Source organism: Lindgomyces ingoldianus (assembly GCF_010093535.1).
Source record: "Lindgomyces ingoldianus strain ATCC 200398 unplaced genomic scaffold BDR25scaffold_3, whole genome shotgun sequence".
Lineage (NCBI taxonomy): Eukaryota > Fungi > Ascomycota > Dothideomycetes > Pleosporales > Lindgomycetaceae > Lindgomyces > Lindgomyces ingoldianus.
The window spans coordinates 1061713-1085110 of record NW_022985164.1 but is presented as its reverse complement, the minus strand read 5'-3'; the positions used below and the strand labels follow the sequence as shown (position 1 = coordinate 1085110).

At 51.0% G+C, this 23398-nt stretch overlaps 9 protein-coding genes across 9 annotated transcripts; 5 read left to right on the top strand and 4 right to left on the bottom strand.

Moving 5' to 3' along the window:
* Nucleotides 1-323: 323 nt before the first annotated feature.
* BDR25DRAFT_339424 (voltage-gated potassium channel) lies at nucleotides 324-2670 on the bottom strand (the record flags this gene model as incomplete). The annotated part of the gene is made up of 3 exons (XM_033693384.1): nucleotides 2420-2670; nucleotides 2208-2366; nucleotides 324-2145 (listed from the first exon to the last, which is right to left on the bottom strand). The coding sequence occupies exons 1-3, from the start codon at nucleotides 2536-2538 to the stop codon at nucleotides 324-326; spliced, it is 2100 nt and encodes a 699-aa protein (XP_033553245.1). The 5' UTR covers nucleotides 2539-2670.
* A 1907-nt stretch (nucleotides 2671-4577) lies between these two features.
* On the bottom strand, nucleotides 4578-4970 carry BDR25DRAFT_300421 (uncharacterized protein). Its single transcript, XM_033689369.1, has one exon. The coding sequence runs from the start codon at nucleotides 4872-4874 to the stop codon at nucleotides 4644-4646; it is 231 nt and encodes a 76-aa protein (XP_033553244.1). The 5' UTR covers nucleotides 4875-4970; the 3' UTR covers nucleotides 4578-4643.
* A 1219-nt stretch (nucleotides 4971-6189) lies between these two features.
* Nucleotides 6190-7123, top strand: BDR25DRAFT_65735 (uncharacterized protein). The gene has a single exon (XM_033698883.1). The coding sequence runs from the start codon at nucleotides 6417-6419 to the stop codon at nucleotides 6888-6890; it is 474 nt and encodes a 157-aa protein (XP_033553243.1). The 5' UTR covers nucleotides 6190-6416; the 3' UTR covers nucleotides 6891-7123.
* A 3385-nt stretch (nucleotides 7124-10508) lies between these two features.
* BDR25DRAFT_375337 (DEAD-domain-containing protein) lies at nucleotides 10509-12563 on the top strand (the record flags this gene model as incomplete). Its single annotated transcript, XM_033697386.1, has 6 exons — nucleotides 10509-10883; nucleotides 10936-11071; nucleotides 11123-11480; nucleotides 11534-11613; nucleotides 11665-12010; nucleotides 12060-12563. The coding sequence occupies 6 exons, from the start codon at nucleotides 10509-10511 to the stop codon at nucleotides 12553-12555; spliced, it is 1791 nt and encodes a 596-aa protein (XP_033553242.1). The 3' UTR covers nucleotides 12556-12563.
* A 582-nt stretch (nucleotides 12564-13145) lies between these two features.
* Nucleotides 13146-14951, bottom strand: BDR25DRAFT_300419 (uncharacterized protein). Its single transcript, XM_033689368.1, has one exon. The coding sequence runs from the start codon at nucleotides 14929-14931 to the stop codon at nucleotides 13189-13191; it is 1743 nt and encodes a 580-aa protein (XP_033553241.1). The 5' UTR covers nucleotides 14932-14951; the 3' UTR covers nucleotides 13146-13188.
* A 129-nt stretch (nucleotides 14952-15080) lies between these two features.
* Nucleotides 15081-16612, top strand: BDR25DRAFT_339421 (uncharacterized protein). The gene is made up of 3 exons (XM_033693383.1): nucleotides 15081-15800; nucleotides 15856-16078; nucleotides 16150-16612. Exons 1-3 carry the CDS (start codon nucleotides 15131-15133, stop codon nucleotides 16478-16480), a joined length of 1224 nt encoding a protein of 407 aa, XP_033553240.1. The 5' UTR covers nucleotides 15081-15130; the 3' UTR covers nucleotides 16481-16612.
* Nucleotides 16613-17372: 760 nt separating this feature from the next.
* BDR25DRAFT_252354 (molybdenum cofactor synthesis protein-like protein 2 large subunit) lies at nucleotides 17373-17888 on the top strand (the record flags this gene model as incomplete). Its single annotated transcript, XM_033686173.1, has 1 exon — nucleotides 17373-17888. A coding segment is annotated over one exon (516 nt), but the record flags the coding sequence as incomplete, so codon positions are not given.
* A 1313-nt stretch (nucleotides 17889-19201) lies between these two features.
* On the bottom strand, nucleotides 19202-20160 carry BDR25DRAFT_300417 (uncharacterized protein). Its single transcript, XM_033689367.1, has one exon. It carries the CDS (start codon nucleotides 19892-19894, stop codon nucleotides 19385-19387), a length of 510 nt encoding a protein of 169 aa, XP_033553238.1. The 5' UTR covers nucleotides 19895-20160; the 3' UTR covers nucleotides 19202-19384.
* A 1192-nt stretch (nucleotides 20161-21352) lies between these two features.
* On the top strand, nucleotides 21353-22383 carry BDR25DRAFT_300416 (uncharacterized protein). The gene is made up of 3 exons (XM_033689366.1): nucleotides 21353-21746; nucleotides 21793-21914; nucleotides 21968-22383. Exons 1-3 carry the CDS (start codon nucleotides 21501-21503, stop codon nucleotides 22131-22133), a joined length of 534 nt encoding a protein of 177 aa, XP_033553237.1. The 5' UTR covers nucleotides 21353-21500; the 3' UTR covers nucleotides 22134-22383.
* The last annotated feature ends 1015 nt before the right edge of the window (nucleotides 22384-23398 follow it).

Here is a 23398-nt window from a genome sequence, read left to right as displayed (position 1 = left end):
ATGGAAACATGCCAGGTATAGGTGAATGTGCCTTTTTGCCTCGAAAAATGGGTATGATATGCGTGCGAGAGAAGCGACGAACGGATGTGAAGGGTTAAACGGTTGATATCTTCGCAGAATGATTGCTACGCGAGAATCTCGAGTAGATTAAAGATGAAATGCGTCGAATAAGAAGAGTGGGAGCAGCTAGTGATACAAAGTAGACGCTTCCTCAGGTCGACAAGAGATGCGGAAAGGGGATGTGAGGAAGGTGTTGAGACAGCGTCGTGGTGGTTGTCGCTGTTATTGGTTGGGTACCTGATTCAAGGACACTCGCCCTTTCACTAGCTTAAGCGGTCGTTTTGTTGTCTTCTCCGGACCTCTGCCGGACCAAGCCCCTTCTCCAACAGCTGCCCTAGATCTGACCCAGACCCAGAATTCGAAGGGTTCTTCCTCAGCTCTTCCATTGAAATAGGCGGAGGCTCTTTTCTTAGCCTCATGTCAGACGACCTCATTTCCCGCATCTCGCGTTCAAGCACGACAGTTAATCTTTGCAGCAGCCACTGTGCCTCATTTTTATTGCCCATCAAGGGACTCCGAATGCCAAGCCAGCTCCAGGTATACGCATCTCCATTCTCGTCTTCGCTGCCTGCGACCCCAAGATCTGGGGATTGGTGTTTGTTGCTGTCATGCTGAATCCTAGGTTTTCTATGACGAGAAGCGTCGCCTTCATCTTGGCCGATCAGTCGGAGATAGTATGACCATTCCTGATACGTATACTGTTTGGGCGGTGAAGCATCAACATCCTTCATGAGCTGGCGGATCTCCGTAGCCAAAACAAAATGGTAGAAATGAATATCTCGCTCCAGTGCATCACCGTGCTCACCAGCTTCTACTGCTTCTCCAAGCTCTTGCCCTTCGATATGTTCAGCCAATCGATCAAGAATACTTTGGCTAACGGCGTCAGGGGTGGACTCCGACTTGTCTTTGCCCTTGTACAACTTCCCAACCCGCACTCTCTGAATCCCAATTTTAATCGTAGTATAGAGATCATTTTCGTCAGGAAGTACAGTCAAAGACCCAACCCAGATAGTCAGATCTCTGAAGGCTTTGATGACCGTATCGCCCATGTTGCTGATGAGGATTGTCAGGGTCGGGACAGCGAGTAGAGACCAGAATACAAAGAATACTTTTCCAGAATTACTTGCGGGGGTGTAGTCGCCGTAGCCGATGGTTATGAGAGACGTGTACGCAAAATATAGAGATACGAAATAACTCCAGCCCTGTGGTTTCTCGGAATGCATGAATACAAGGGCTCCAATGAACCACAGTAGAAGGGCTGCCGTGGAAGAAATGGCCAGAGCATAGTATCTCCTATTCCTTTCCGCTTTCTCTTGAACCCGTCTCATGACCCTGAATTCTTGCTCTCTCCTTTGGGATTCAGAGAGTCCCTTCTCAGAAAAATTGATCTTCTCAAACCACCCTAAGCGAATTGTGCGTTCCTCTGAATCCAGGGATGAGAGAACCTTTTGTCTCTTGGTCTCCATGAATCTGGCAGACATTTTTGCTTTCCCTCTTTCGAGGACCAGCGATCGAATAGAGCCGATGACTAAACCGATCATCACTATCCCGCCGATTGCGTAAGGAAATAGTAAAGAACGGCCGGTATGAGTCTTGGGGACGAATTCACCTCCAATGCCAATTGTCAGCAAAGTAAAGTTCGCCCAAAACACGGCATCGAGGAACTCCCAGCCCTCGATGGCTGAGTAGACTAAAGCCCCTAAAAGGAGATAGACCATGAAGCTAATCGTCTGCAACATCAAGGTTCTTTGGCTTGGAGTAAGCCGGAATTCCTTGGGGTAATGACCCCTGTATGCACCAACCACGGTTACAACCATCAACGAGGCAATGATGCAATATAGGCCAGCCGCAATAATCCCATAATAAAAGGCTTGGGTCAAGGCATGTTCTTGCATGGGCGGTATGCGGAAGATGGATGATGAAGCTAGGGCCACGAGGACGATAAGGAGGGCCGAGGATATGAACCAGCCAACAATGGTGATGGGCTGTGCGATCGCGAATGACAGCCGCTGGGCCATATTCAGGAGAAGAGCAATGTTGGCAATTATGGCGAACGCGAGGGATATGGAATTAATAGCGATCAGCCTGCGGGATAGTGTTAATATTTTGAAGGGTAAGCCCCGCTGGGGAGATCAGAGCCGTGTTACCATTTCGGGTCTTCAATGGCGTTGCCATGCCCTTCGTCCAGCCCCGGAGGTATGTACACCCTCCAATTCTCTACCAGTGCACAAATAGAGAATGCATTCGCCATTGGACCGAACGTGCCTGCGATAAGCGGACATGCGGTAGAGGCAAACCACCAGCGACTAAGTATTGTTAGATGAAAGGCATTGGGGGGCAGATCGCAAGCTTGGCTTAACTTGGATCCAGGAAGTCCTGTTCCTCTTTCCTTGCCTTTTCGCGATCTTCCTCGTAGATATTATGCTCGACATCTTGGGCAGCCTCCTGCGCCGGCCCGTCGAGTCCGGGGTCATTCATGGTGGCTGAGGGTGGGGTTGGATTGAGAGAAGGTCAAAAGTGGAGTAAGAAGGGAGGGACAGGGTTAAAGGCGAGACTTATCAACGGGACACGAGGCAGGAAATCAAGGAACAAGAATGGGCGCGGCGAGTGTTGGGTGCGCCGCGTGAACAAACTAGAGACTGTGATGCGAGGCATGACGGCATGCGGCTTGAGCTACCAGGTGATCCTTCCAAGATCCCCCGGCCTGGCCAGGTTCGCTAAGTCCACAATGCGCCCACTGTGCGTCTGCCGCCAAACTCCTTTGTGGATCACTAGAGGCTGCTTGGCGATGCTTTGCCTCGACCTCATCTGATCACAATTAAACACATGAACGATGGAGATGCTTTGCAGGCCCGAAAATCGGGGTGTATTGGGATATAGAATGGTGGATGCGCCTGACTCGATCCCTAGTCGTTAGTGCAAGGACAAATGCACCAAAAGGAGTTGCCTAAGGTGCTTTCCTAAGTTGTAAGACATGTCTGGGTACATTCAGTTAGACAGATAATTATCCAACTGAGTACAACTCGAACAACACAGTCAGTTGTGGTGGGAGTGCATTGTGCTGTGACTTGGAGCACCCTAGATCATTCAAGGGCGTCTTCAGGTCGCGGGTGTACGGTTGGTGGCTAGTTGCCTTGGATAACTCAAGTTGTTCTAATGGGCTAGAGGGACCGCGGAGTCATAGTACCTGGCTATGGATGCTAATTGCCACCGATGGGCACACGAATAGGTGGAATGTTGTAGGCATGGGCGCTGCTGCAATAGAGTCCCACAGGTGCGCCAGCGCCCCGCCTGCCCCGGCTACTTTGAATGCAAGATGTCCAACCGGACATTTGGGCAGAGGGCATCCGGGTTGCTGTGAGAAAGGAAGCAGCGCTGCAGCTGGGCGATGCTAAGAGCGGCCCGCAGCATGCGTTCTTTAGCGTGTAAGAGGGGGCGAGAGCATCCTCAGTGCCCCTGGGAAGAGATACCTGGGTAGCCATGTAGCTGGACGATGCTAAGAAGAGCACGCTGCACGCGTTCTCGGGAGTTCAGGAGAGGGAAGGCCACCAGGGAGGTACATGTAGATGCACAGTGTCGGGTACTAAGTCCTCGAGGTATAGAGGTAGAAGATACCAGGCTTACAAGGCATGGCGTGCTTGCAAGTGGTATCGAAGTAGTGCGGAGTGCCAGTACAGAGTGAAGACACCCTGGAGAGCCGACTCGAGGGGAGGCTAGGGAGGGGGCCCACGTGCATCAACTCCAGGTTCCTTATTCCGACAACTGTCTCAGCAATTAAAACTGAGTTCTTGGCTCGACTTTTGTTGTCTATATATACATAATATCTTTGAGTTACTCCGTCCTTCGGGACTGAGCAGGTACGTCAACATCTTTTATTATGTCTTGCATTGTAGTTTAGTGGTGTTTGAGGGTTTACGGACTAGACATTCCATGTCTTGCGCCGGTTCCCTTTTTGGCGTTTTTTTCTCATTGCTGTGTTCGATCCCGGTAAATGTCGTGCTTCTTTTTGACTCTAAACCGGTAGGCAGGACCGGGACGCCTTGCAAGCTCTCAAGGGGTTTCAGGGAGGGTCTCGGCACTGTGTACCGCAAATGCAGTAGTTAGGTGAAAATTTTAGACCCCATTATGCTCTTGCAGTGTTGTTAGGCCAGCTGATTTCGTGAATATTGCATGTAACCTCGATTTTTGACTGGTTGTCGCGGCGTTGGCGGGCGGCCACGAACGACCTCCACCACACCTGCCACCCCGATCACCAAGACGGGCCCATAACATCTTTTCCAGCACCATAACAGCTTCAGCGGAATCTTTGTCGGCAATACAAAGAGCTGAAGTGGATGGGTCGCCCTGTCCTTGTGTTTCAACCTGCTGGAGTGGAGCTGCAGGGACAACGACTTGCGAAACGAACTCGACTTGACACTTCCTTGCCCGCCCCCAACAGCAGCCCTCTGCAAAAAGACCAAGTATCCAGGCGTAGAAGTATGAGATAACCAGATAAACCCGTTCTTATTCCCAGGGAGAAGAAACATCCGATTAGCCTAAGCCGCAGCCACCTTTCACGTAGGTGCGCAGCGCCCAACTCGATATTAATGTCGGTTCTCAAGACCTATGACACCTCCAGAGATCACCAGAATGTTCAGTATATAAAGGTCACTGAGCAAAAGTGGACCCAGCGACCTAAAGGCTCCGTATGCCTTGGCGCATAGGCAGACATCACGTTCGACGAGCTCCATTTCCCCACCAAACAGACTCAGCGGGACATAAACCTTAGCCACCATCTGAGGCAAGCGCTCTGTGGGAATTAAGGCGCGCCGCATAATTAAGGGTCCGCCGACAGGAGGGCGACGAGTTCGACATGCCCCTAGTTCGAAGGGCGGAGAAAGAAGATAAATACAAAGAATATTACTCCTAGGGACGGCAATCGAATCTATCGGGCAATTCCATCCAATTGTGCGACTGCAGCATGCCCGAGATATTGCGATCTCGAGCTCTTGAACTCCAGGTCCTTACCAACGGAGTCGGTTAGGTATACGATCGGCGCCTGGCGTCACCAGGCACAAAGGAGGGGTTCCGCGTAAGCCGCAACCACATCGAAGAGACGAGTGAAGCGGGTATCTGGCATAGTAGGAGAGTATCATGTTAAGCAAACCGCAGCTTGTGGACACTCCTTTGGTGTGAACACACAATACAATGGCCAGGTTGAGGCCCAAGGACACCCAAGGGCCAAGGGTGAAATAAGGATTTGCAGGTTAGGCGATCCGCTCGTTGACAACATTGTACACACAAGTGTAGGGGTTCTTCGCTGGCTCTTGATCCCTTGGAATAGCTCTGTGGTACTCGACATCCTCGTTGTTATTTTCCTACGACCCGGAACAATAAGCAACCAGGGCTTCTACGTATCCCAGTGGCCGTTTTTAATGACTGTATCGCCCTGCCAAACTCTCCAGTCGACTTACCACTCTCGTGTACGAGAGCCAGACCGGATAAAGGGGGGCTGTGAAGAAGGGCGGAAAGGGTCGTGACTGCAGCGGGTATAAGGGCAGCTTGTCGGCAAATCTTTCTTGGGACTAAACAACTGGAATCGATCGGTGTGCCCCTCGCACAGAGCCAACTGCGGTTGGTTCTAAGCGGCTACGGAAGAGTCGTTGTTTCATAAGCTAGCCATGGATCATTTACAGATCTCCATACGCATCTAAGAGGGCTTTAAAGAATCCAAGGAGTCGTCCTGGATGAAGGCTGAGAGAGGTATGCCTAAGGACCTGCACCAATACAGCAGAAGCCTCGTGAATGTGGCAATACTGGGGCACAAAACAGCATCTTACACAAAGTATTTGGTACCATGAGATACACTTGGGGTGTGGAGTGGGTGAGAGCTGGCCAGAGTCCGACCTTGAGTCCTGAGTCATCTATTCCTGATTCGTCTTGGTGGTGGACGATCTACTAGCCAAGCATCGAAATCGAGGCCCGTCAGCAATGGCTGTTGCAACTTGTGAAAGCCCAAGCTTCCAGTCTGGAGGAACATCCAACACTAATCTCATGGAACGAAGATCCGTCACGACTATTGAGGTCTAATGGCACGGTCGAGTTTCTGGATCTTAGGACTCGGCATGATCACAATTTGGTGGTCACACTGATGAAACCGACGTATGGAAGCTGACACAGCCTCGAAATCTGGCTTTTGAACCTTGGGAGACTCATCATGATATGTCTGACCGGATCGTCAATGCCACTTTCGACAATGGGCTCTTTTCCGAGAACTGGGTTGACTATCTCGGATCGATTGTTGAACGCTTCCAAGAGGGCGAATCAATTCCTGGAGGAATCAATGAAGAGATGGGTCCAAGCTGGACGCTGATATCATGCCCAAGGACCGGGTATGGCTGTTTCTCAAGCTTGAACGAGAGGCGCCTTGGGGTAGCGGCCATTGTGGGGAAATGTATATGAGATGCCATCAGGCGTTTTGTGCGTCCACAGTTCACAGCAGGTATCTTGTAGAAGATGAGGTAGACTTCATCATCCGAAGTTCTCTGGGCGGTATCCGGTTGGACACCCTCATAGACGTACACTTTCCAATGGATACGGCAATCGGATCCCTTATTGTCGTTTCACTCCCTTGCTCTTTCAACCTTGGCTGTCTTCGTACCCGCCTTCAGCACTTAACCACGGCCTGGTATGAATCTCAGATGTGTTGTACAAGCCGAAGCCCTCCCCCAAGAGAAGAGCTTTCCCAATTATTCTTCTGGTTTCAGGGTCGTCTATCCGACATACTGGCACTGGCCTTTCAAGTCCAGGGATGTCATGCTCCAGATTCGCCCAAACCAATTGGCCCGTGAATATTGCCTTTTGAGTCCAACCGACGACTGTTCTCCGTGGTCCAAGATGGATCACAAGAAGGTGGAAGTATTTATATTCAACAGGTGGGCATAGCCTCGCATGAATTGAGCACTGATAACGCCCGCTGAAAAGAATGCCACTGAGAAACATGCCAGATTGTATCTAGCACCGTGTTTTAGTATGTTCTTCATGCTTCCTCGGGAGTACAGCCGCTTCCGGCGAGCTTGCAGAATTCAATGCCCGGAAATGTTCCTGTTTCTAGAGGATACAAGGAGCATCGTACGCCGAGGAACGATCTCTTTCGGACCAGGGCATCGATAAATGGTCCCCCATCGTGTCTTATAATAATGAGATACGTTCAAATTGGCTTTATTGCGAGTCGCATGGATGTCAGAAAGCCCCTCCTTCCCCACAGATGTGGTGCCCGCCATTGCTGCATGCAAAGAGTAACACGAGGAAAGGAGAATGGATCTCAGACGCTTGCGCCTTCTCCTTTTAGTACACCTTGCTAGTGGCGAGGGGAAGAAATGCGCCGGATACGGAAGTTCGATCGATGTACGGACGGGAGATGGTCGATATGTGCGGCGACGAAGAGGAGACAATCAATTATGCCCTATGACCATCGAACTATGAGCATGCGAGACGCTTTGAGATACTACGCGCGCTCTCACCTCTGTGCGAGCGTCTCTCTCATGCACATGTCGAGTTGCGGTCGCCGCTCTCGTCTCAGGCAACGAGGTCATGCCTAGGTGGCGTCGCCCTAATTCTGCAACAGAAGAGCGATATCCTGCGACAAGACGTGTTCCATCACGGCTATTCTATCGCGAGGGTGTCGTCGAACAAGGAGAAGCGCTTAAGATCTCAATAATCGTGTAGACCGTGTCAAGATGGTTCGTTGGCGTTGCATGGCGATGTGGTACAGCTTGACCTTCGCGGGGCGAAGAACTAGGGGAAGGCCTGCTCGACTCCTGCAGCCAAAGAACTATCGGCAGGTACACCCAGCATCCCAAAGGGTTCGTCGGACTTCTCTGCTGTCGAATTACGGGACGTGGGCATCGTCATGTTGCCGGTGGTGGGGAGAAAAGGGTGGGGGCTGGAGTTGGGAATTTCGCCTGTCAGCCAGCCCTTGGCCTGGATAAATCAATCCACGGTTAGCCCTATGAGCAACACCAGCTCTGCAAGGAGCAAAGAGGGTATCCAAAGCCTCCCCATGCGATGCGATAAAGGGCATAGTAGAAGACTCGAGAGTTTGCACGCATCTGAACTTGCACTCCAGGCGTAGTGAAGTTGATGTGCGGTGGAAATTGATACGCAATGCCAAACCGTCTCCGCCGTTACGAGCCGGGAGCCAGTAAGCATCGAGCATGGATGTCATTCCAAACTCCATTAGTTTTAGGCTAGTGGGACAGGAAGTCTTAAGTCAACTGCAAGTTCTTCCAAACCCTCGTGCAAGCTCATCATCTGTATCTCCTTTCTCAACTCAAGGCCCACCGCATTTCTGCAAAGCACCATGCACGTCTTGTAGTCAGAAGCTATCATGCAGAGAGCCTCCTCTTGAGCAAGCATCGTTGTCTGTCGAGTTAGGAAGCATGCTGTATGCTTCCGCACTAGCATGTTGGCATACGCAGGAACAACATATCATATCCGGCTGTACTTGAGAGAGAGACAGACGTGTCTGTTGAGCATGGATATGTTTTCTTCAAGTTTCCTTCGAGAAGTCTGGACGGTGGAGCGTCTGTCGCTTGATGCTAGTGTGTCTTGGGCGTCATGTTGCCAGTCACTGTGAGTCTTCCAAAACTCTCCCCACCTTTCCCTTTTGTCAACCTCACTTCTTTTACGTATATATGCGGTTCAATTGCAATCCCCTTTACCTTCCGGCATCTAGTCAATTTACTCAATACAGAGAAGATTAGCATGGGCATTGCACTAATTATGACGCGCTCAATCAAAGAAGCAACCATGTTTTGGTTCTCACCAACGCCTCGTGTTCGACCTATAGAAGAGTGCGTTCTTTTTGCTCTCTTTTTGGCACGACGGCGAGCTGGAAGGCACTGCATAGACCGCTTTTAGGCAAGGAGAACAACCAACATACAAGCTGACAACTATTTGGGGCCAAGACACCACGGAACGACAACCGGAGGATATCTACGGATTCTGGATCAGGCATAAGAGGTAACCAGTTTTAAGACAACGCTTATCTAGGGTTGAGAGCGAAGGAATAGTCACCCCTGGCTCTCTCAGCACCAGCCCAATGGAACCGATGCTATGCACCGCCGACCCTAACTGACTCAAAGGCACGACAGAGCACAATCACATTAGAGGATGTTGTGCCTCATATGTTGAGAATGCTATCTGGTATGTCTGCTGGCGTTGTGCGGCTGAAAAGGCAGCCACACTCCATTTCACCTATGCACATTCTCTGGCTAGTTCCCATGATTGCTCTTGTATCAAATTTCCTTCAAGCTTTTGTTTACTCATTACATATGCATTGATATGCTCGTGAGGTCATTGCTCAAAACTGCTACGTGGCAATTATGACCTTTTGCTGTGCAATATGCCTACCAAAAGACAGAGGTGTTTGCAAGCCAGCATACTGTAAGTTTTAACTTCTAGGTATGAGATGTTGTACAACCGTGGCTTAGCAGAATACCCCTTTGGTCCTCTTAAAGACACTCACCGGGACCGTTCCTGGAACCTTACCTCCAAAGCCATTGGCCGTATCCCCCGACCATACCATTGCATTCTGGCCTCCCATACATTCTTATACGAGGACTATGCTAGAAACATAATTACAATAGGATAATCGTACTAGTGGAATGCGCACGCCACCAAGCTTGAACGCGATACATATACCGCTACGAAGGACTTCTGGATCTAATCTCCTTTTGGCCGTCGGACGTATCACGCTATGCCTTAAAACGGTTGACACGCCTTTGTCGCTCAGAAATTAAGATGCCCCTTGCACATTGGTAATCTTCAGCTCAGGCATCAAAATAGTATATCCCGTTTTTGGCCAAGGCCTCTCCTAGTTCCCTCCAAATCTTTTAATCGGACCCCCTCAAGTATCCAGACACTTGCGCGGTCTCCATAGTTTATACCGGAGGTGCTACGGATTTACCACTTTCCTCGCGGCGAACATACGTTCTACCTTCAGGGCGTACCATATACATTAGCGAGGCCGACTTCCTCAGAGTCAATTACATTCTATGCGAGGGGCTGTCGTCCATCTGCACCGGACCTGTATATCTAGGTGGATTACCTGTTGCCTGTTGTGTGCACGCACTCTCGTTGGCGTTGTAACTTCGTTCCATATCGGCCTCAGCACCTCGATCTTCTTTCACCTGCTCTCTCCCTAGCTCTGCCGATTGCCACGACAACACCATATCCTTCTCGCAGCCGCCCCACCTCTTCTCGTCGCTGCCAAAACACGCCGCGCTAGTCTTCTTCCGTCACTAGCCTGCTCTCTTCATCAGGCCTTATAAGACCCTCGAATTCTTCCACCGACCTCTTTCGCCCTCCCCACCCAACTTCATTTCTCTCCCTACCTAGGGTCATCTTTCAACTGTCCACTCCTGCAACGCCTCTCCAATCGTGTGTTTCACCTTCTCCCCCACAACATGTCGGGCTTCGGCAATGTTGAGCCAACTGCCAATGGTGAAGCTGAGGACGCTGCTGCCCGCAAGGCGCAGGAGCAAGCCGAGGCTTTGACTCGTGTGCGTGAGGCAGGATGGACTAACCCGATCCCGTTTAACTACGAGACTGTTCAAGGTGGTATCGAAGCCCCTGAGGAGGGTCGTGAGGACGCCAAGTGGCTCTCTGACGCCGTCATCTATGCGTGGGATGACGACTTTGGCGACGTCGGTCCTGCCAACCCTGCTCTTGAGCGACAGTTATTCCATGGCGACCACTTGACTCGGGCGGGTGGTGCGATTAAGGCCCTTTCTTTCGAGGTGACGGTGGAAGGCTCGACCCCGATTTTCCCAGTGCGTGAGGTATGTTCAATCCGTTGCTTTGGCCATTCGGTGGTTGCTATAACATCATCAGTTTGATGATGCTGGTCTACACCCTCAGATGCGAGACAACGTTCGCTTGTGCCAGTACGGCCACCCGACTCCCATCCAGAGCTACTGCATTCCGGCAGTTCTCACTGGTCATGACGTTGTCGCATGCGCCCAGACTGGTACGTTGACTGCTGTGAGATATGGCGACAGCAATTGACATGGTCATACAGGCTCAGGCAAGACGGCTGCCTACCTCATTCCCATCCTTTCCAAACTCATGGGAAAGGCCCGTATGCTCGCCGCGCCGCGTCCAAATCCTACTCGATACAATCCTTCGACTGATCGAGTCCGTGCGGAGCCGTTGGTCCTAGTTGTCTGTCCTACCCGTGAATTAGCCTGTCAGATCTTTGACGAAGCTCGTCGCTTGTGCTACCGTACCATGCTCCGGCCTTGCGTCATCTACGGTGGAGCTCCTACCAAAAACCAGCGCGAGCAATTGGAGATGGGTTGCGACATTCTCATTGCTACTCCAGGTCGCTTGACGGACTTTATGGCAAACCTCAACCTCTTATCTTTCTCCCGTCTTAAGTGAGTCCTCATTCTGTACCTTTGCTGGAGACGTATGACTGACTTTTCTTTAGGTTCACCGTTATCGATGAGGCTGATGAGTTGCTCTCTGGAGGTTGGGAGGAGGCTATGGAAAAGATTTTCCGGGGCTCTGGTTCGTTGTCGCTCTTCTAACTAGCATGGCTGTTGCTAACGATCCACACAGATACCAATGAGGATGCCGACCACACCTACCTCATGTTCTCCGCTACCTTCCCTAAGGTGGCACGTAGACTTGCCCGCGACTACATGGACCAAGACTATGTTCGTATCAAAGTTGGTCGCGTCGGCAGCACCCATGAGAATATCAAGCAGCAAATCATCTTTGTCAACGAGTCAGAGAAGAACCAGGCCTTGTTCGACTTGATCTTTTCAGATGGGCCACAGAGAACTCTCATCTTCGTCAACTCCAAGTTTAAGGCAGATGCAGTCGACGACTTTTTGTACAACAAAGGCCTTCCGACCACATCCATTCACTCTGACCGTACTCAGCGAGAGCGTGAGGACGCTTTGTAAGTTTCAAGCCTTGTTTGCTCACACTCTTCAGTGTTAACTTGATAGGCGTGCGTTCCGTACTGCCAAGTGCCCAATCATGGTCGCGACTGGTGTCTCAGCCCGTGGCCTTGATATCTCTAATATCAAGCATGTCATCAACTATGACCTGCCATCTAGCCAACACGAGGGAATCACTGAGTATATTCATCGTATTGGCCGTACTGCTCGTATCGGCAATGAAGGCAAGGCGACTTCGTTCTACAATGACCGTAACGAGGATATCTCTGAAGACCTGGTGAAGATTCTAGTCGAGTCCAAGCAGGAGGTACCAGATTTCCTTGCGGACAAGGTACCCGAGAAAGTTGAGTGGAATGATGGAACTGATGACGAGGCCGTTTCTGGAGACTTCGGTGGCGGTGACGATTTTAATAGCGGAGGTTTCGGCGGAGGTTTCGACACTGACGCTACTACCGGCGGTTTCCAGGCTGGCGAGGGAGGCTTCCAAGCTGACACTGGCTTCAACGCGGATGCCGACAATGACAAGAAGATAGCTTCTTGGTAGATGCACTGACTTTGGCTCCGATCTCTGAAGGCACATCGCTGGAAAAGCCTCACTCGCAATCGTCAAGTGTGTCTCTTGTCTCATCACAGGAGCCCACACGTAGTCCTGCCGGCTTCTCACTACCCCAAAATATTTCCTACCTCGCTTCTACGTAGCATCCATTTGTCCTCCCCTGTGATAGGACTTTCAGTCTCAGGCGGAGGAAACGAGTCCAGTCTGTCGATATTTAGGTCATTGGATTCGGAACGCTGGCTCACTGGTACTATCGGCGACAATGGTTTGTTCATTTGAAGGATTTCAACCAAAATTTCCTAAGTCGATGGGTTGGTTTGATTTGACGTGCGACCTGATGGTTGGACTGATTCGGAAACAAATGGGTGTTTAGGCAGCTCTGTCTATAATTCAAAATCTCATGATTTCTCTCGAGTGGTTGTCTTTATTTAGGTGTGCGTGGTAAGCTATTTGGGAAGCGTTGAGAGGAATTGACTATGTGATGTTGTGGGGTGAAAAGTGAAAGGGATTGCGTCGATATTAGAGGCATTTGAAGATAACCACACAGGTTGAATTCCTAAACGTAAGACTATATGATACAAGACGCTCAGTTTCATTCCCTTATCATACACATATTACCAACTAAAACACAAAAGTCCTAGCATACTTCCGATCCATATCCTCATATTCCTCCTTCCTCATCCTCTGCCTTAGCTTCGCCAGCCTCATTACCACACCTTCCTCCTCACCCTCCAACTCTTCAACCTCCTCATCCAGCTTCCCCCTCCCCCACAACCTCGACCCCAATCCCTTAATCCCACCAGCCGTAGCCTGATCCCGCTTCTCCCGTGCCTCAGCCGCCAAATACGTCATAATTTTCCCCCAAGACTCCAGCCCGACTTCCTCACACAACTGGCACTTTTTCCGACGCTCAGGGTCTGCCGTTATGGAATCGAGGGTCTGGGCTGATTTGGCGGTCGACACGCCTTCGCGGACCCAGTTTAGGCCTTGGCGACGTTGGGAGGATGTGCCGGCGGTGGCGAAGAGGATCTCGCCAATGTAGTTTTTGAGCGCGGCTTCTTCGCATTCGTCTTCTGGGCGGCGGAGAAGCGGTTCGTCGCCTGTGGAGGGGAGAGAGGGGTAGGGTGGTGCGTGAAACAGGCCGACAAGGGTGCCGGTTAGACTGGAGTCCTTTGGGGGAGGGGGGGGGGAAGGTGGGGCAGGTGAAGCGTGTAGTCGGGCACGGAGGACGGAGACGTAGATTGGGAGTGCGGAGGCAATGTTTCCAGTTGAGGCGTAGTGGGTTGCGAGGGTTGTGGCGGCGTGGATGAGGTTTGGGGTTATGAGCTCTTTGGGTGCGGTGGAGGAGAGGATGGCAGTTGTGGGGTTGATGATGGTGGAAGGGTCCGGGGTGGGGAGACCAGAGATGGCGATGTCAAGCGCCCAGCGGTACATTTCTTCGGCGGAGTCCGGGAGTTTTTTGAAGCTGAGCCAGTCTGCGTAGCTGAGTGCTGCTGTTAGGCGTTGGTGGGATGTGAAGCCTTTCGACGTGAGGACTTTGAGATAGAAGGACTCTGGGGGATCGGTGATAGTGAGCTGCTCGTCTTCTTCTGGTGGTACCGGCATCCCCGGTGGAGTAGCTTTCGGTCTCGGGTTCGAGGGCGAGGCAATGAACTCAGGAGCCCAAGCGTTGTTCCTCTTCTTATCAGTAACCCACCCCTCCATCCTCTCTGCCGCCCTCGCCATACCCATTAACACCTCATAGTATCCCTGTCTCCACTGCTCGCTCTTCGCTGTGAGATCAAACCCCGCCTTCCCAACGCCAGGCACAAGCAACCCCCCTTCTTGTTGTTCCACGACGTCTGATCCATCCTTGCTCGGATCCTCTAATCTCTTCAGCGCATGCTCATACTCTGCGTACAGCCTTGCCCAATTTGGAAACCCCTCGTCCTCATTGTTCTCGGGTATCTCCCACCATTTGCCCCTCCGAAACCGAAACCTAGTCCAAAGACTCCATTCAGGGGGGCTCGGAAACGCGCGCTCTTGCCGCTCACTCAAGATGCCCAGCGATGCGATAGTAAAGCAGGTGGATATAAGCCAGAACACGAAGGTAAACTTCACAGTCAAGCGCGCAGTCTCCTTGATAAATTTTTTATGATTTGAAGAAATGGTGAAGAAGCGAAAGATCTGCCCATTCAAACCACGCGACGTAGGATAGAGAAACGGGAGCTGTGGACGAGGAGCAGCATGCAAGACTCCCAGCAAGCGCGGGGATTTGTGGGAGAATTGGCGGGGTATAGACGGCTTGGAGCAGCGCGTATTAGGGGGATGTAGGATTCGTCGGGCGGGATATATTCGGGGAATTGAGGAGTGTGAAGGCCGCATCATAGATTGCTGGAAAGAGTGGATGGGGGAATGGGAGCGTTGGATGTCTGGTGCAGGGCTGATGCCAAGAGAGATCGACCACTCACCGCCCGAACGAATTGGGGCAGAAAAAGTTTGGATTGTTGAAGTTTCGTGCCGGATATTCCCCACGCTACTTTTCACTCAACTCAGGCTTTTCTCTCCAGTTCATCACACCGCCATGTCGATGACTTTGGAGGCAAAACAAGAGAAAGCTGCTCGGAAAGTGGAGAAAGCTGCTCGAAAAGAGAGAAAAAGACTCGCAAAAGAAGCTGCCGCCGCTATCGAGTCTCCAGCTGAGGAAGTTGTGCCCACCAAGGAGAAGAAGACGGCCAAGAAGAGGAAGCTAGAAGGTGGGGCTGGCGAGGACGCACAGCCAGCAAAGAAGACGAAGAAGACAAAGGAGCGAGATGTCGTGGCTGCTGAAGATATGGTTGTAGTGAAGGAGGAGAGAGAAAACGATAAAAACGGCCAAAATAGCAAAAGAGACAAAAATGACAAGAAATCGAAGACGCGTAAGGGTGCTCAAGCTGAAGAGGAATTGGCTGCGCAGGTTCTGAGCGGTGACGGGAAGAAGAGGTCTGAGAAGGCTAAAGAGGACTCTGAGGCTGACGAAGCCGCTGAAGACGCTGCTCATGATACCACACAGAATGTCGACACCAATGGCACCATCTCCAAAAAGGGCAGCAAGAAGCCAAAGAAAGATCGCAAGTCCTTGAAGAGGGAAGAGCAACCAGAAGCGAAAGACGCCTTAACTGCTGAGAAAAACGGCGTGCATGTGGAGGCTATTGGAGACGAAGCCGAAGAAGCCGAGCCAGGAAAGAAGAAAGATCGTTTCTTAGTCTTCATTGGTAAGGCCACTCCCCCTTAATCCAATCCAGCTCGCCATTCTAACTCTGCCCCTAGGAAACCTCCCCTTCAAAGTCACAAAGGAAGAACTCCAAAAGTATTTCGAGAAAGTCTCGCCCCAAGCCGTCCGCCTCATGACCGACAAAGACACCGGCAAACCTCGAGGCTTTGCGTTCCTCGAATTCGATCGTTATGACAGGATGGAAACGTGCATAAAGCGGTATCATCATTCCGTCTTTCCAGACGGTAAGAAAGGCAGGAAGATAAATGTCGAGTTGACGTACGTATCCCTTCCTTCTAATGCATTTCGCATCCCCACCAAGCCTCATTCCTAAGCTAATCTTCTCATAGCGCCGGGGGCGGTGGCAACAACGAAGACCGCAAAGCCAAGATCGCAGCCAAAAACGAGAAACTGCACAGCGAGCGGCAGCGTGAACGTGAAAAGCGCGAAGAACTCGAAGCAAAACAACAGGAACGCCAGTCAAAGAAAGAAGAGAGACAGAGGAAGGCTGGCAAATTCAGCAAGAAAGAAAACGCTGCTGCGGCGCTTCCTCTCGATGGAGCCGCAGACACGTCGGAAGCTAGTACTGAGCATGCCGGAATTCATCCTAGTAGACTCGCTATGATGAGCCGGCCTATGCAGTCGGACTGGCAGTCGCCCAAGCATAGGCGCAGGTATTGAGCCGTTGTCGAGTCGATATTTTCTGCATGGGCTTTGGCGTGGGTGTGAGCTTGGGCGTTGGCATATGATGTCTAAAAGCTGGTCATGGATCTCCTTGTCTCATCTGCTTGCTTGTATGACCGAAAGACTTGTAGCATTCACATACATCTTGATGCCATGTTGGTATTATACTGAAGATCACTATTCCCGTATTCGTTGCCCAATTGCCTTCTCAATGAATATTCTCGACATCCCGAAACCCCAACCAATCAAACCCCATCCACGCAGCGGCGTGAGGCGAGATGTCCAATGATTAGTCATACCAAGCTATTGACGATCAACACTTCCGCGGCCTGCTTCAGCCATCTTTATTTTGCTCATAAAGTTAGAGGTCCATTCCACAATTGCAGAAAATTAACTATCTAAGTCTGTTCGAATAAGGGAGGGTCTTTGACTTCATTTACATCTCCAGGGAATGTGGGTGGCTTCTCTCATTTCGTCATGCCAAGCTTCAGCTGTCTACATTTCGTTGCACGGAGTTTTGGTTGGTTCTTTGGTCTGGAAGTTTGTGTGATGCATACAGGGGTATAGTATAGATTTGGGCTTCAGATACCATGCGTAACTCAAAGCAGGTCTTCAACGCTGAAGTTTCTTTCTCCCTCCTTTCAATCCATAAACAGTATCCACCTAACTAAACGCAACTGGCTAGTCAATCATTGCTTTTTGTCAAAACTTGAAGATACTATCATCAAAGCACTATTCTAATAAGAAGTCTAGCTCCACGAGGTCCACTATGTAATCACATCTCATTCAACTAGAACTTCAAGATTCAGCCTTTGAAAGCCCCTTGCTCTTCCACCCGGATTCAAATTCCCAACACCACTCCCACCGACATCTACCTCAACGACTCACAATGTCTATAACCGCACCGCCAATGTACACCGCAGCCATCCCATCCTCACCCACAACCCACGAAACCCCCACAACTCACATCTCCCTCACCCCCTTCCCCCTCAGCCCCCAAACCGCTACCACATTTGTCCGCTCCCCTTCCGCCGGCGCCACTGTCCTCTTCATCGGCACCACGCGTGACTCCTTCAACAACCTTCCCGTCAGCTCGCTCGCATACACATCATACATCCCACTCGCCATCTCCACATTAACATCCATCGCGAACGCCATGCTTGTAAAGCACGCGCTAACCAAAATCGCGATTGTCCATCGACTGGGTGACGTGCCAATTGGCGAGGAGAGTATTGTGATTGCGGTGAGTGCGCCGCATCGACAAGCGGCTTGGAAGGCGGGAGAAGAGGCGCTGGAGGAAACGAAGAGGAGAGCAGAGATTTGGAAACTGGAGAAGTTTGTGGGTGGAGAGGGGGTGTGGAGGGCGAATAGGGATGGGGTTATGGGGGTTAGAGTTGGAGAAGGAGAGGGAATGCAGGGGAGTGGTGAGGAGACCGGTCAGGATGCCGGTCGGGGGGTGAAGGGGTGAAGGAGGAAGGTGTGTGAGTTGAGGTGGGGAAGGTAGCGTGTGAGTTTAGCAGTTGGTGAAGGCGAAGGACGAAACGAGGGTGCTGGTTGGGCTACTTCGGCTTCCATGGAGGCGGATAGTCCATGAACAGGTTGCTGGGCGAGCAGAAAAATGACGGTGCTATCGTGCACTATTGTGCACACCATCGTGTTAAGCTCCCACAGCAGTGGTGATGCTTAGGCGGCGATGGAGTCTAGGAAGCAGGCAGAGCAGTTATACGAGATGGTAGAGTAAAGAAGGTCATACAAATAAATGTTACGATGAAGTCAAAATAGCCGTTAGAGCGCCCCAAATTCTTAGTTGCTGCACAACAGCTCGTATAGTTGGGGCTTAGTAGATGGTAAAATAAGGAAGAAGATATGCAAGCCGAGAAGGTCGTACAGATTGCTGTTACGCCGAAGGTTAAGATAACCGTTAGCACTGCCCAAACCGAAACCTGTGGTAGCTGGGTGATGGGTCCTCGACTAGTGCCTGGAATACCGTCAACCAAGAGAACGCACCTTAATTTCGACGAACTATTGATTCTGTAGCTCCTATTCAAACCGACGGTGAGAGATCCTGAAGCACAACAGGTAGGCTAGCTCCAAGAACCAGAACCAGAGGACCTGATAGAGACTAACGACAGCCTCGCGGACACTGGAAGGGTCTGTGTAGCGGCAATGGTCCATGTTCAGCCGGAAATAAGATAGAAAGAAAATGAACGCGATTAGCCGGAGAGAAGGCGGAGCTTTGTCTTGCATTTCAGGGTTTTCACGCCTCATAAGCATAACATCAGAACGTGGCTATGGTGGGGTGGAGAAGGCTGAGACTTGGGGGGAGAGGAGAGGCGGGAGGGGGCTGAGGGATGAGAGTTGCACGATTCTTCGGGGTCTCGTTGGATATGAGCCACGGTCGGTCAGCGTCGTGCACAAATGATCTAGCGGGCAAATCCCGTGCCTTGGATGAACAGTGCCTGATACACGACCAAGCCCAGTCGGTAATTGCAACACGAACCCCTGATCCATGGAGGCCATCAAGCCGAATTCGACTATTGGCATTCGGCGACCACCGAAATGGTATTTACTTTATTCAGTGGTACCTACATTCAGTCAGCCATTCAATTAGTGAAGTGACAAACACGTGGTGATCGATAAAGGGTCCAACAGTGGCTCAAACAGTGAATAAACCGTGAAGAGCTGGAGTATCAAACTCCATAAATAGTCATGGACGTCTCTGGCTACGCTCTTGATGAAAAACTGATGCATGAGAATCGCGAGGCGAGTGTCGGAATCAAGAAGAACATATGACAAGCCTTGCCGGATATGAGGTCGAGAACGGTGCCAAAAAAGCAGCCCGTCTAAAAACGTACACTATTCTTACAACCATCCATAATCATACACGTCGTGCCAATCTTATCACGGCGTTTTTGGACCATTGCTTCTCGCCTCCTCTTTTCTTTTGTGTAAGATTGATTCTTCGAGCGAACTTGGCGCTTCAGTAACATCTTGATCATGTTTGTCGAAGTTTTCGTAGCCTAGACGCCCTCTAAGTGCTGCTTGCATCTCCCCTAAGCTCGATATATCGAACGCCCACAGCGTCCCCCCAGTTACCATAATGCCAACGCTGAACACATTCAGGGTAGCCAGATTCAACGCCTGCATGGCATCCATGGCTGGGCTGAAGTGCTCATGCGGGTTTGTATTGGGTTCGTAAAACTTTGGTGTAATTCTGAGGAGTCGCCGGTGAATGGCTCGGCGTGTTATTATTGTTGAAACCGCGAGACAAGTTGCTCCGAGGAAGAATATGGAAAGCTGCCTGAGCGACCGGGCCGACGTGATGGGGGTGCTTTCCCAGGCAGGCTCGGGATCTCTCTGTAGAGAAGGCTGCGGGGAAGGAGTGACCGAAGCTGCAGAGGATCTGGACATGGTACGATAGAGCGGGATTTTCTGGAGAATTTCCACCAGAGGGCGGGGCCGAAGTGCCTGTGGCTTCAAGGGACACGTCGGGCGATTGCAGCATCAGCTTCGCATGCTGGGGCGTCGGCCGTGGTGGCAAGCTCCACTAGTTACTGCCGGTGGGCTGGCAGGCTCAATTGTCACACAAATATCCGCGCGCAGTCGAATTGAAGTGAAGCCCAGCTCAGGCAGCGAGAGATACTACCTTGCAGCGAAGCGCGAGTCCGAAAGCTGTGGACGCGAAGGGAGCGCGGCGATTGAAGAAGTTTTGGCCGGATTCTCCGTGGCTTGGTGTGTTCCGATCCCGACTGCTGACTAAGACCCGCAGCCGGCTTGTAAACTCCGACGTCCTCTCCTCGCTGACTTCATCGCTCAAGCTTACCATGCATCCTGTGCTGCACACCAAGTGTACCCATCAGATGGTTGCGGCGTCTGCCTCCTGCATTACAGCTTTCTGGCCTTGATACCCGAACCCATGCTTGCACTCGCCCGCCTCCTCATCCTAAGCCGCATTCATTGTGTTACCCTCTCCCCCAATTGATTGGGGATATTCCGATTTCTGTCCCGAGTCCCACTCAGCGACGCCTCCAGTTACTCAATTCAACATTCTGAAAGTAGGAAGAGAGCCGGTCCCCCCCCCCCCCCCCCGACTATCCTGCAGACGTCACGCTCCTTCCCTGTCCTCTCCGCCTTGTCGGACCTAGGCAAAAAGCACTACTTTGAGAGCTGGCGGAATACGAGCAACGTGCATGCACTTTTATTTACCCCGCAGCAGATCTCCGCCGGCAAGAGCTCGGTGTATCGAACTACGGCTTCCAGGGCTTCGTCGAAGCTTTCCACTGTTCGAAGGATCTATTCTGAGCGTTGTTAGCATTCTCTAGCTCCCTGTTATGCACTTAGTACTTCGAATGGGAGAGTTTGGATGATCTCCATCGTTTTCAAGATCTGTTTATGTTGCTATAATAAGGCTCGGCCTAGCTCCTTGTGTATTTCAGCCTCATTCACTGCTTTGCAGAGCTTAATCGAGGATATCCCTTGGCTTAGTGCATGCATTACTTCCTATTCGTTACCTAAGGCTTTCTCCTTGCCTTGAGCTACTTCCACCTGCTGTGCCATCTGCTTCGTTGTATCCCCCGGAATGGCGGTATGATCTTAGTCTACATTGGCAGCCATCCAATGGAAGCCAGTCTTACCATCCCGACGCCTAACTTAGCTTTGCAGTGACAATGATGCCTCTTCAGCTCGCGAAGGAGCACACCAGATGCAACACTTTATGTGGCATGATCACCGGTTGGATCTGGATCAGTTCGAGCTCGTGCCAGCGGCACATGGCGTGAATTGACTCAATTGAGGAAGTGCCGGGTCAGGCGAGGCAGAGACGAATATCCATGGCAGCTTCTCCCGCTCGAGACATGTATAAAGCTGGAACTTTTCTCGAGGTAAATGGGAATATCAACAGCATCGAGAAGTCTCCAACCCTCGCTTCATACATTCGCTGCCAACGTAACTACTCCCAGCCCATCAATCGCTACGACTCCTTCCCAAGTACATCCCAAGTCTCCCCAACATCTTCAAGATGCTCTTCCAAAACACCCTTGTTACTCTTCTTGCCTCGGCATCCTTCGCTGCGGCCGCTGCCTTCCCAGGCTATGGAGAGAAGTCGACCTGCTCCGCTGTATATGTCACCAAGACTACCACTGGGGAACATACAACCACATATCTTTCCACGAAGACTATAGTGGTTCCAATCACCACCGTGACTTCAAAGGTTAAGACGACTGTCAACCCTTACCCAGTCACCAGCGTTGGCTATTCTACCAAGGTATGGCAGACCCAAAACATTCCTGACAACCGGCTAACAAGCATAGACCGTCACCAAATACTACACAACCGTCAAAACCAAGACCTACCCAGTCACCACTGTCACTTACACCACCAAATACGAGACGGAAGTGGAGTCAAAGACAACATGCGAGACCTCCCCATACACGTGAGTTACCCTCCCTTCTGTTAGAACCCCTCCAGTATCTAACTTGCACCCAGCCTCGTCATCACCTCCTACAAAACTGACGTCAGTACCTGCCCGGAAACTTATGTCACAAGCAAGACCGAGAGCTCCGTCTGCACCGAAACGAAGACCGTGCCTTACACGACCACTTGTGTCGAGACCAAGACTGCTTGCTCTGGTGGCTATGGCCAAGGCTGGTAAGCGGTAACTAGGCATCGCATCACATATGGCATGGAAATGCCATTTTGCTTCAAAATCTTAGCAAGGACATGACTTAGGCTAGGATAATTGCGTTTGGATATCGGGTATGGAGACACTCCTTTTACTGCTGTTGATCTATTACTACGCGGAGGACTGTCGTTTTCTCCTGCTGCCGTTTCGATCGTTTAAGCTAGAGAACATGGATATCCACTCCTTATATTCCGTAGTATTTAATCTAATAGTATTTCGGCTTGAACACTCGTATTCAGTGACCTGACGCAATCTATGGTCTGTCTTGGGAGCACTGTTCTGCCAAGCTTCCCATGGGTAACGCCAGAAGTCTCCTAGGATGCCAGTCCGCAAGTGCCGCTTTCATATCTCGGATGGGAAAAGGGAAGGGAATGCATTCTTGACGATCATCAGCCCTATGGCACTATTTTTTTTTTGGGGGGGGGGGCGGTTTGGGGCGGTTTGGAGTAGAGTGATCGGGGAACCGGACCTTACACTACCATTTCTTTCTTTACTTTTTTGTTAACCTGGTTTCCAATTTTGTGCGCGATTTGCTGGATGGGGACAGCAGAGATAGAGACGATGTAGTTTTATTGCTGAATGTGATTTCTCAGCTGCTCCAATGCATGTAGAAAACGTGCGCAACACACATTTAGCATTCCCGAGTATTTGCCAAAGATCCAAAACCTCCCATCTCTAAACCGAGCGCACGTTGCTCCGTTTTCATCCCACTCTAACCTGCCCCCAGCCCCGCCTCACCCCAGCAGTAGGCAACTCCAACCGGACTCTCTGGAGCCCCTACAATATCTCTGTAGCTAAAACTCTAGCATACTAGTCCTCGATCACGCGGGGCAAACGTGACATGAAGCGGGGCATTGATGCACTCATTCGTTGAAAACCGGTGCTGGGATAAGAATAACATGGGTCCAGTCATGTCTTAGCGTTGGATCTAGGCATGTGAGTAAGCTGAGATGTCCGGACGTATCACTGGTTGTCACTGGTTGTCAGGCCAAGTGAGATGGGGCCGCTATGGAGCTAGCGGGCCGATGTTCGCACAAAATCCCGAAATCTTGGTGCATTTCTTTGGGGTCTTTGAGACGGACTGATTTGAAGGTGTGGGTTGGGATTATTTATATATCAATGGAAGAGTGAGGAGGGGTTGCTTGGATTGGTTAGTCCAGCTGGATGATTTGATGGTTTTGAGAGTGCGTGAGTTTAGAAAGACGGTGGGATGGAGGCGGTGCTTGAACGGGTTT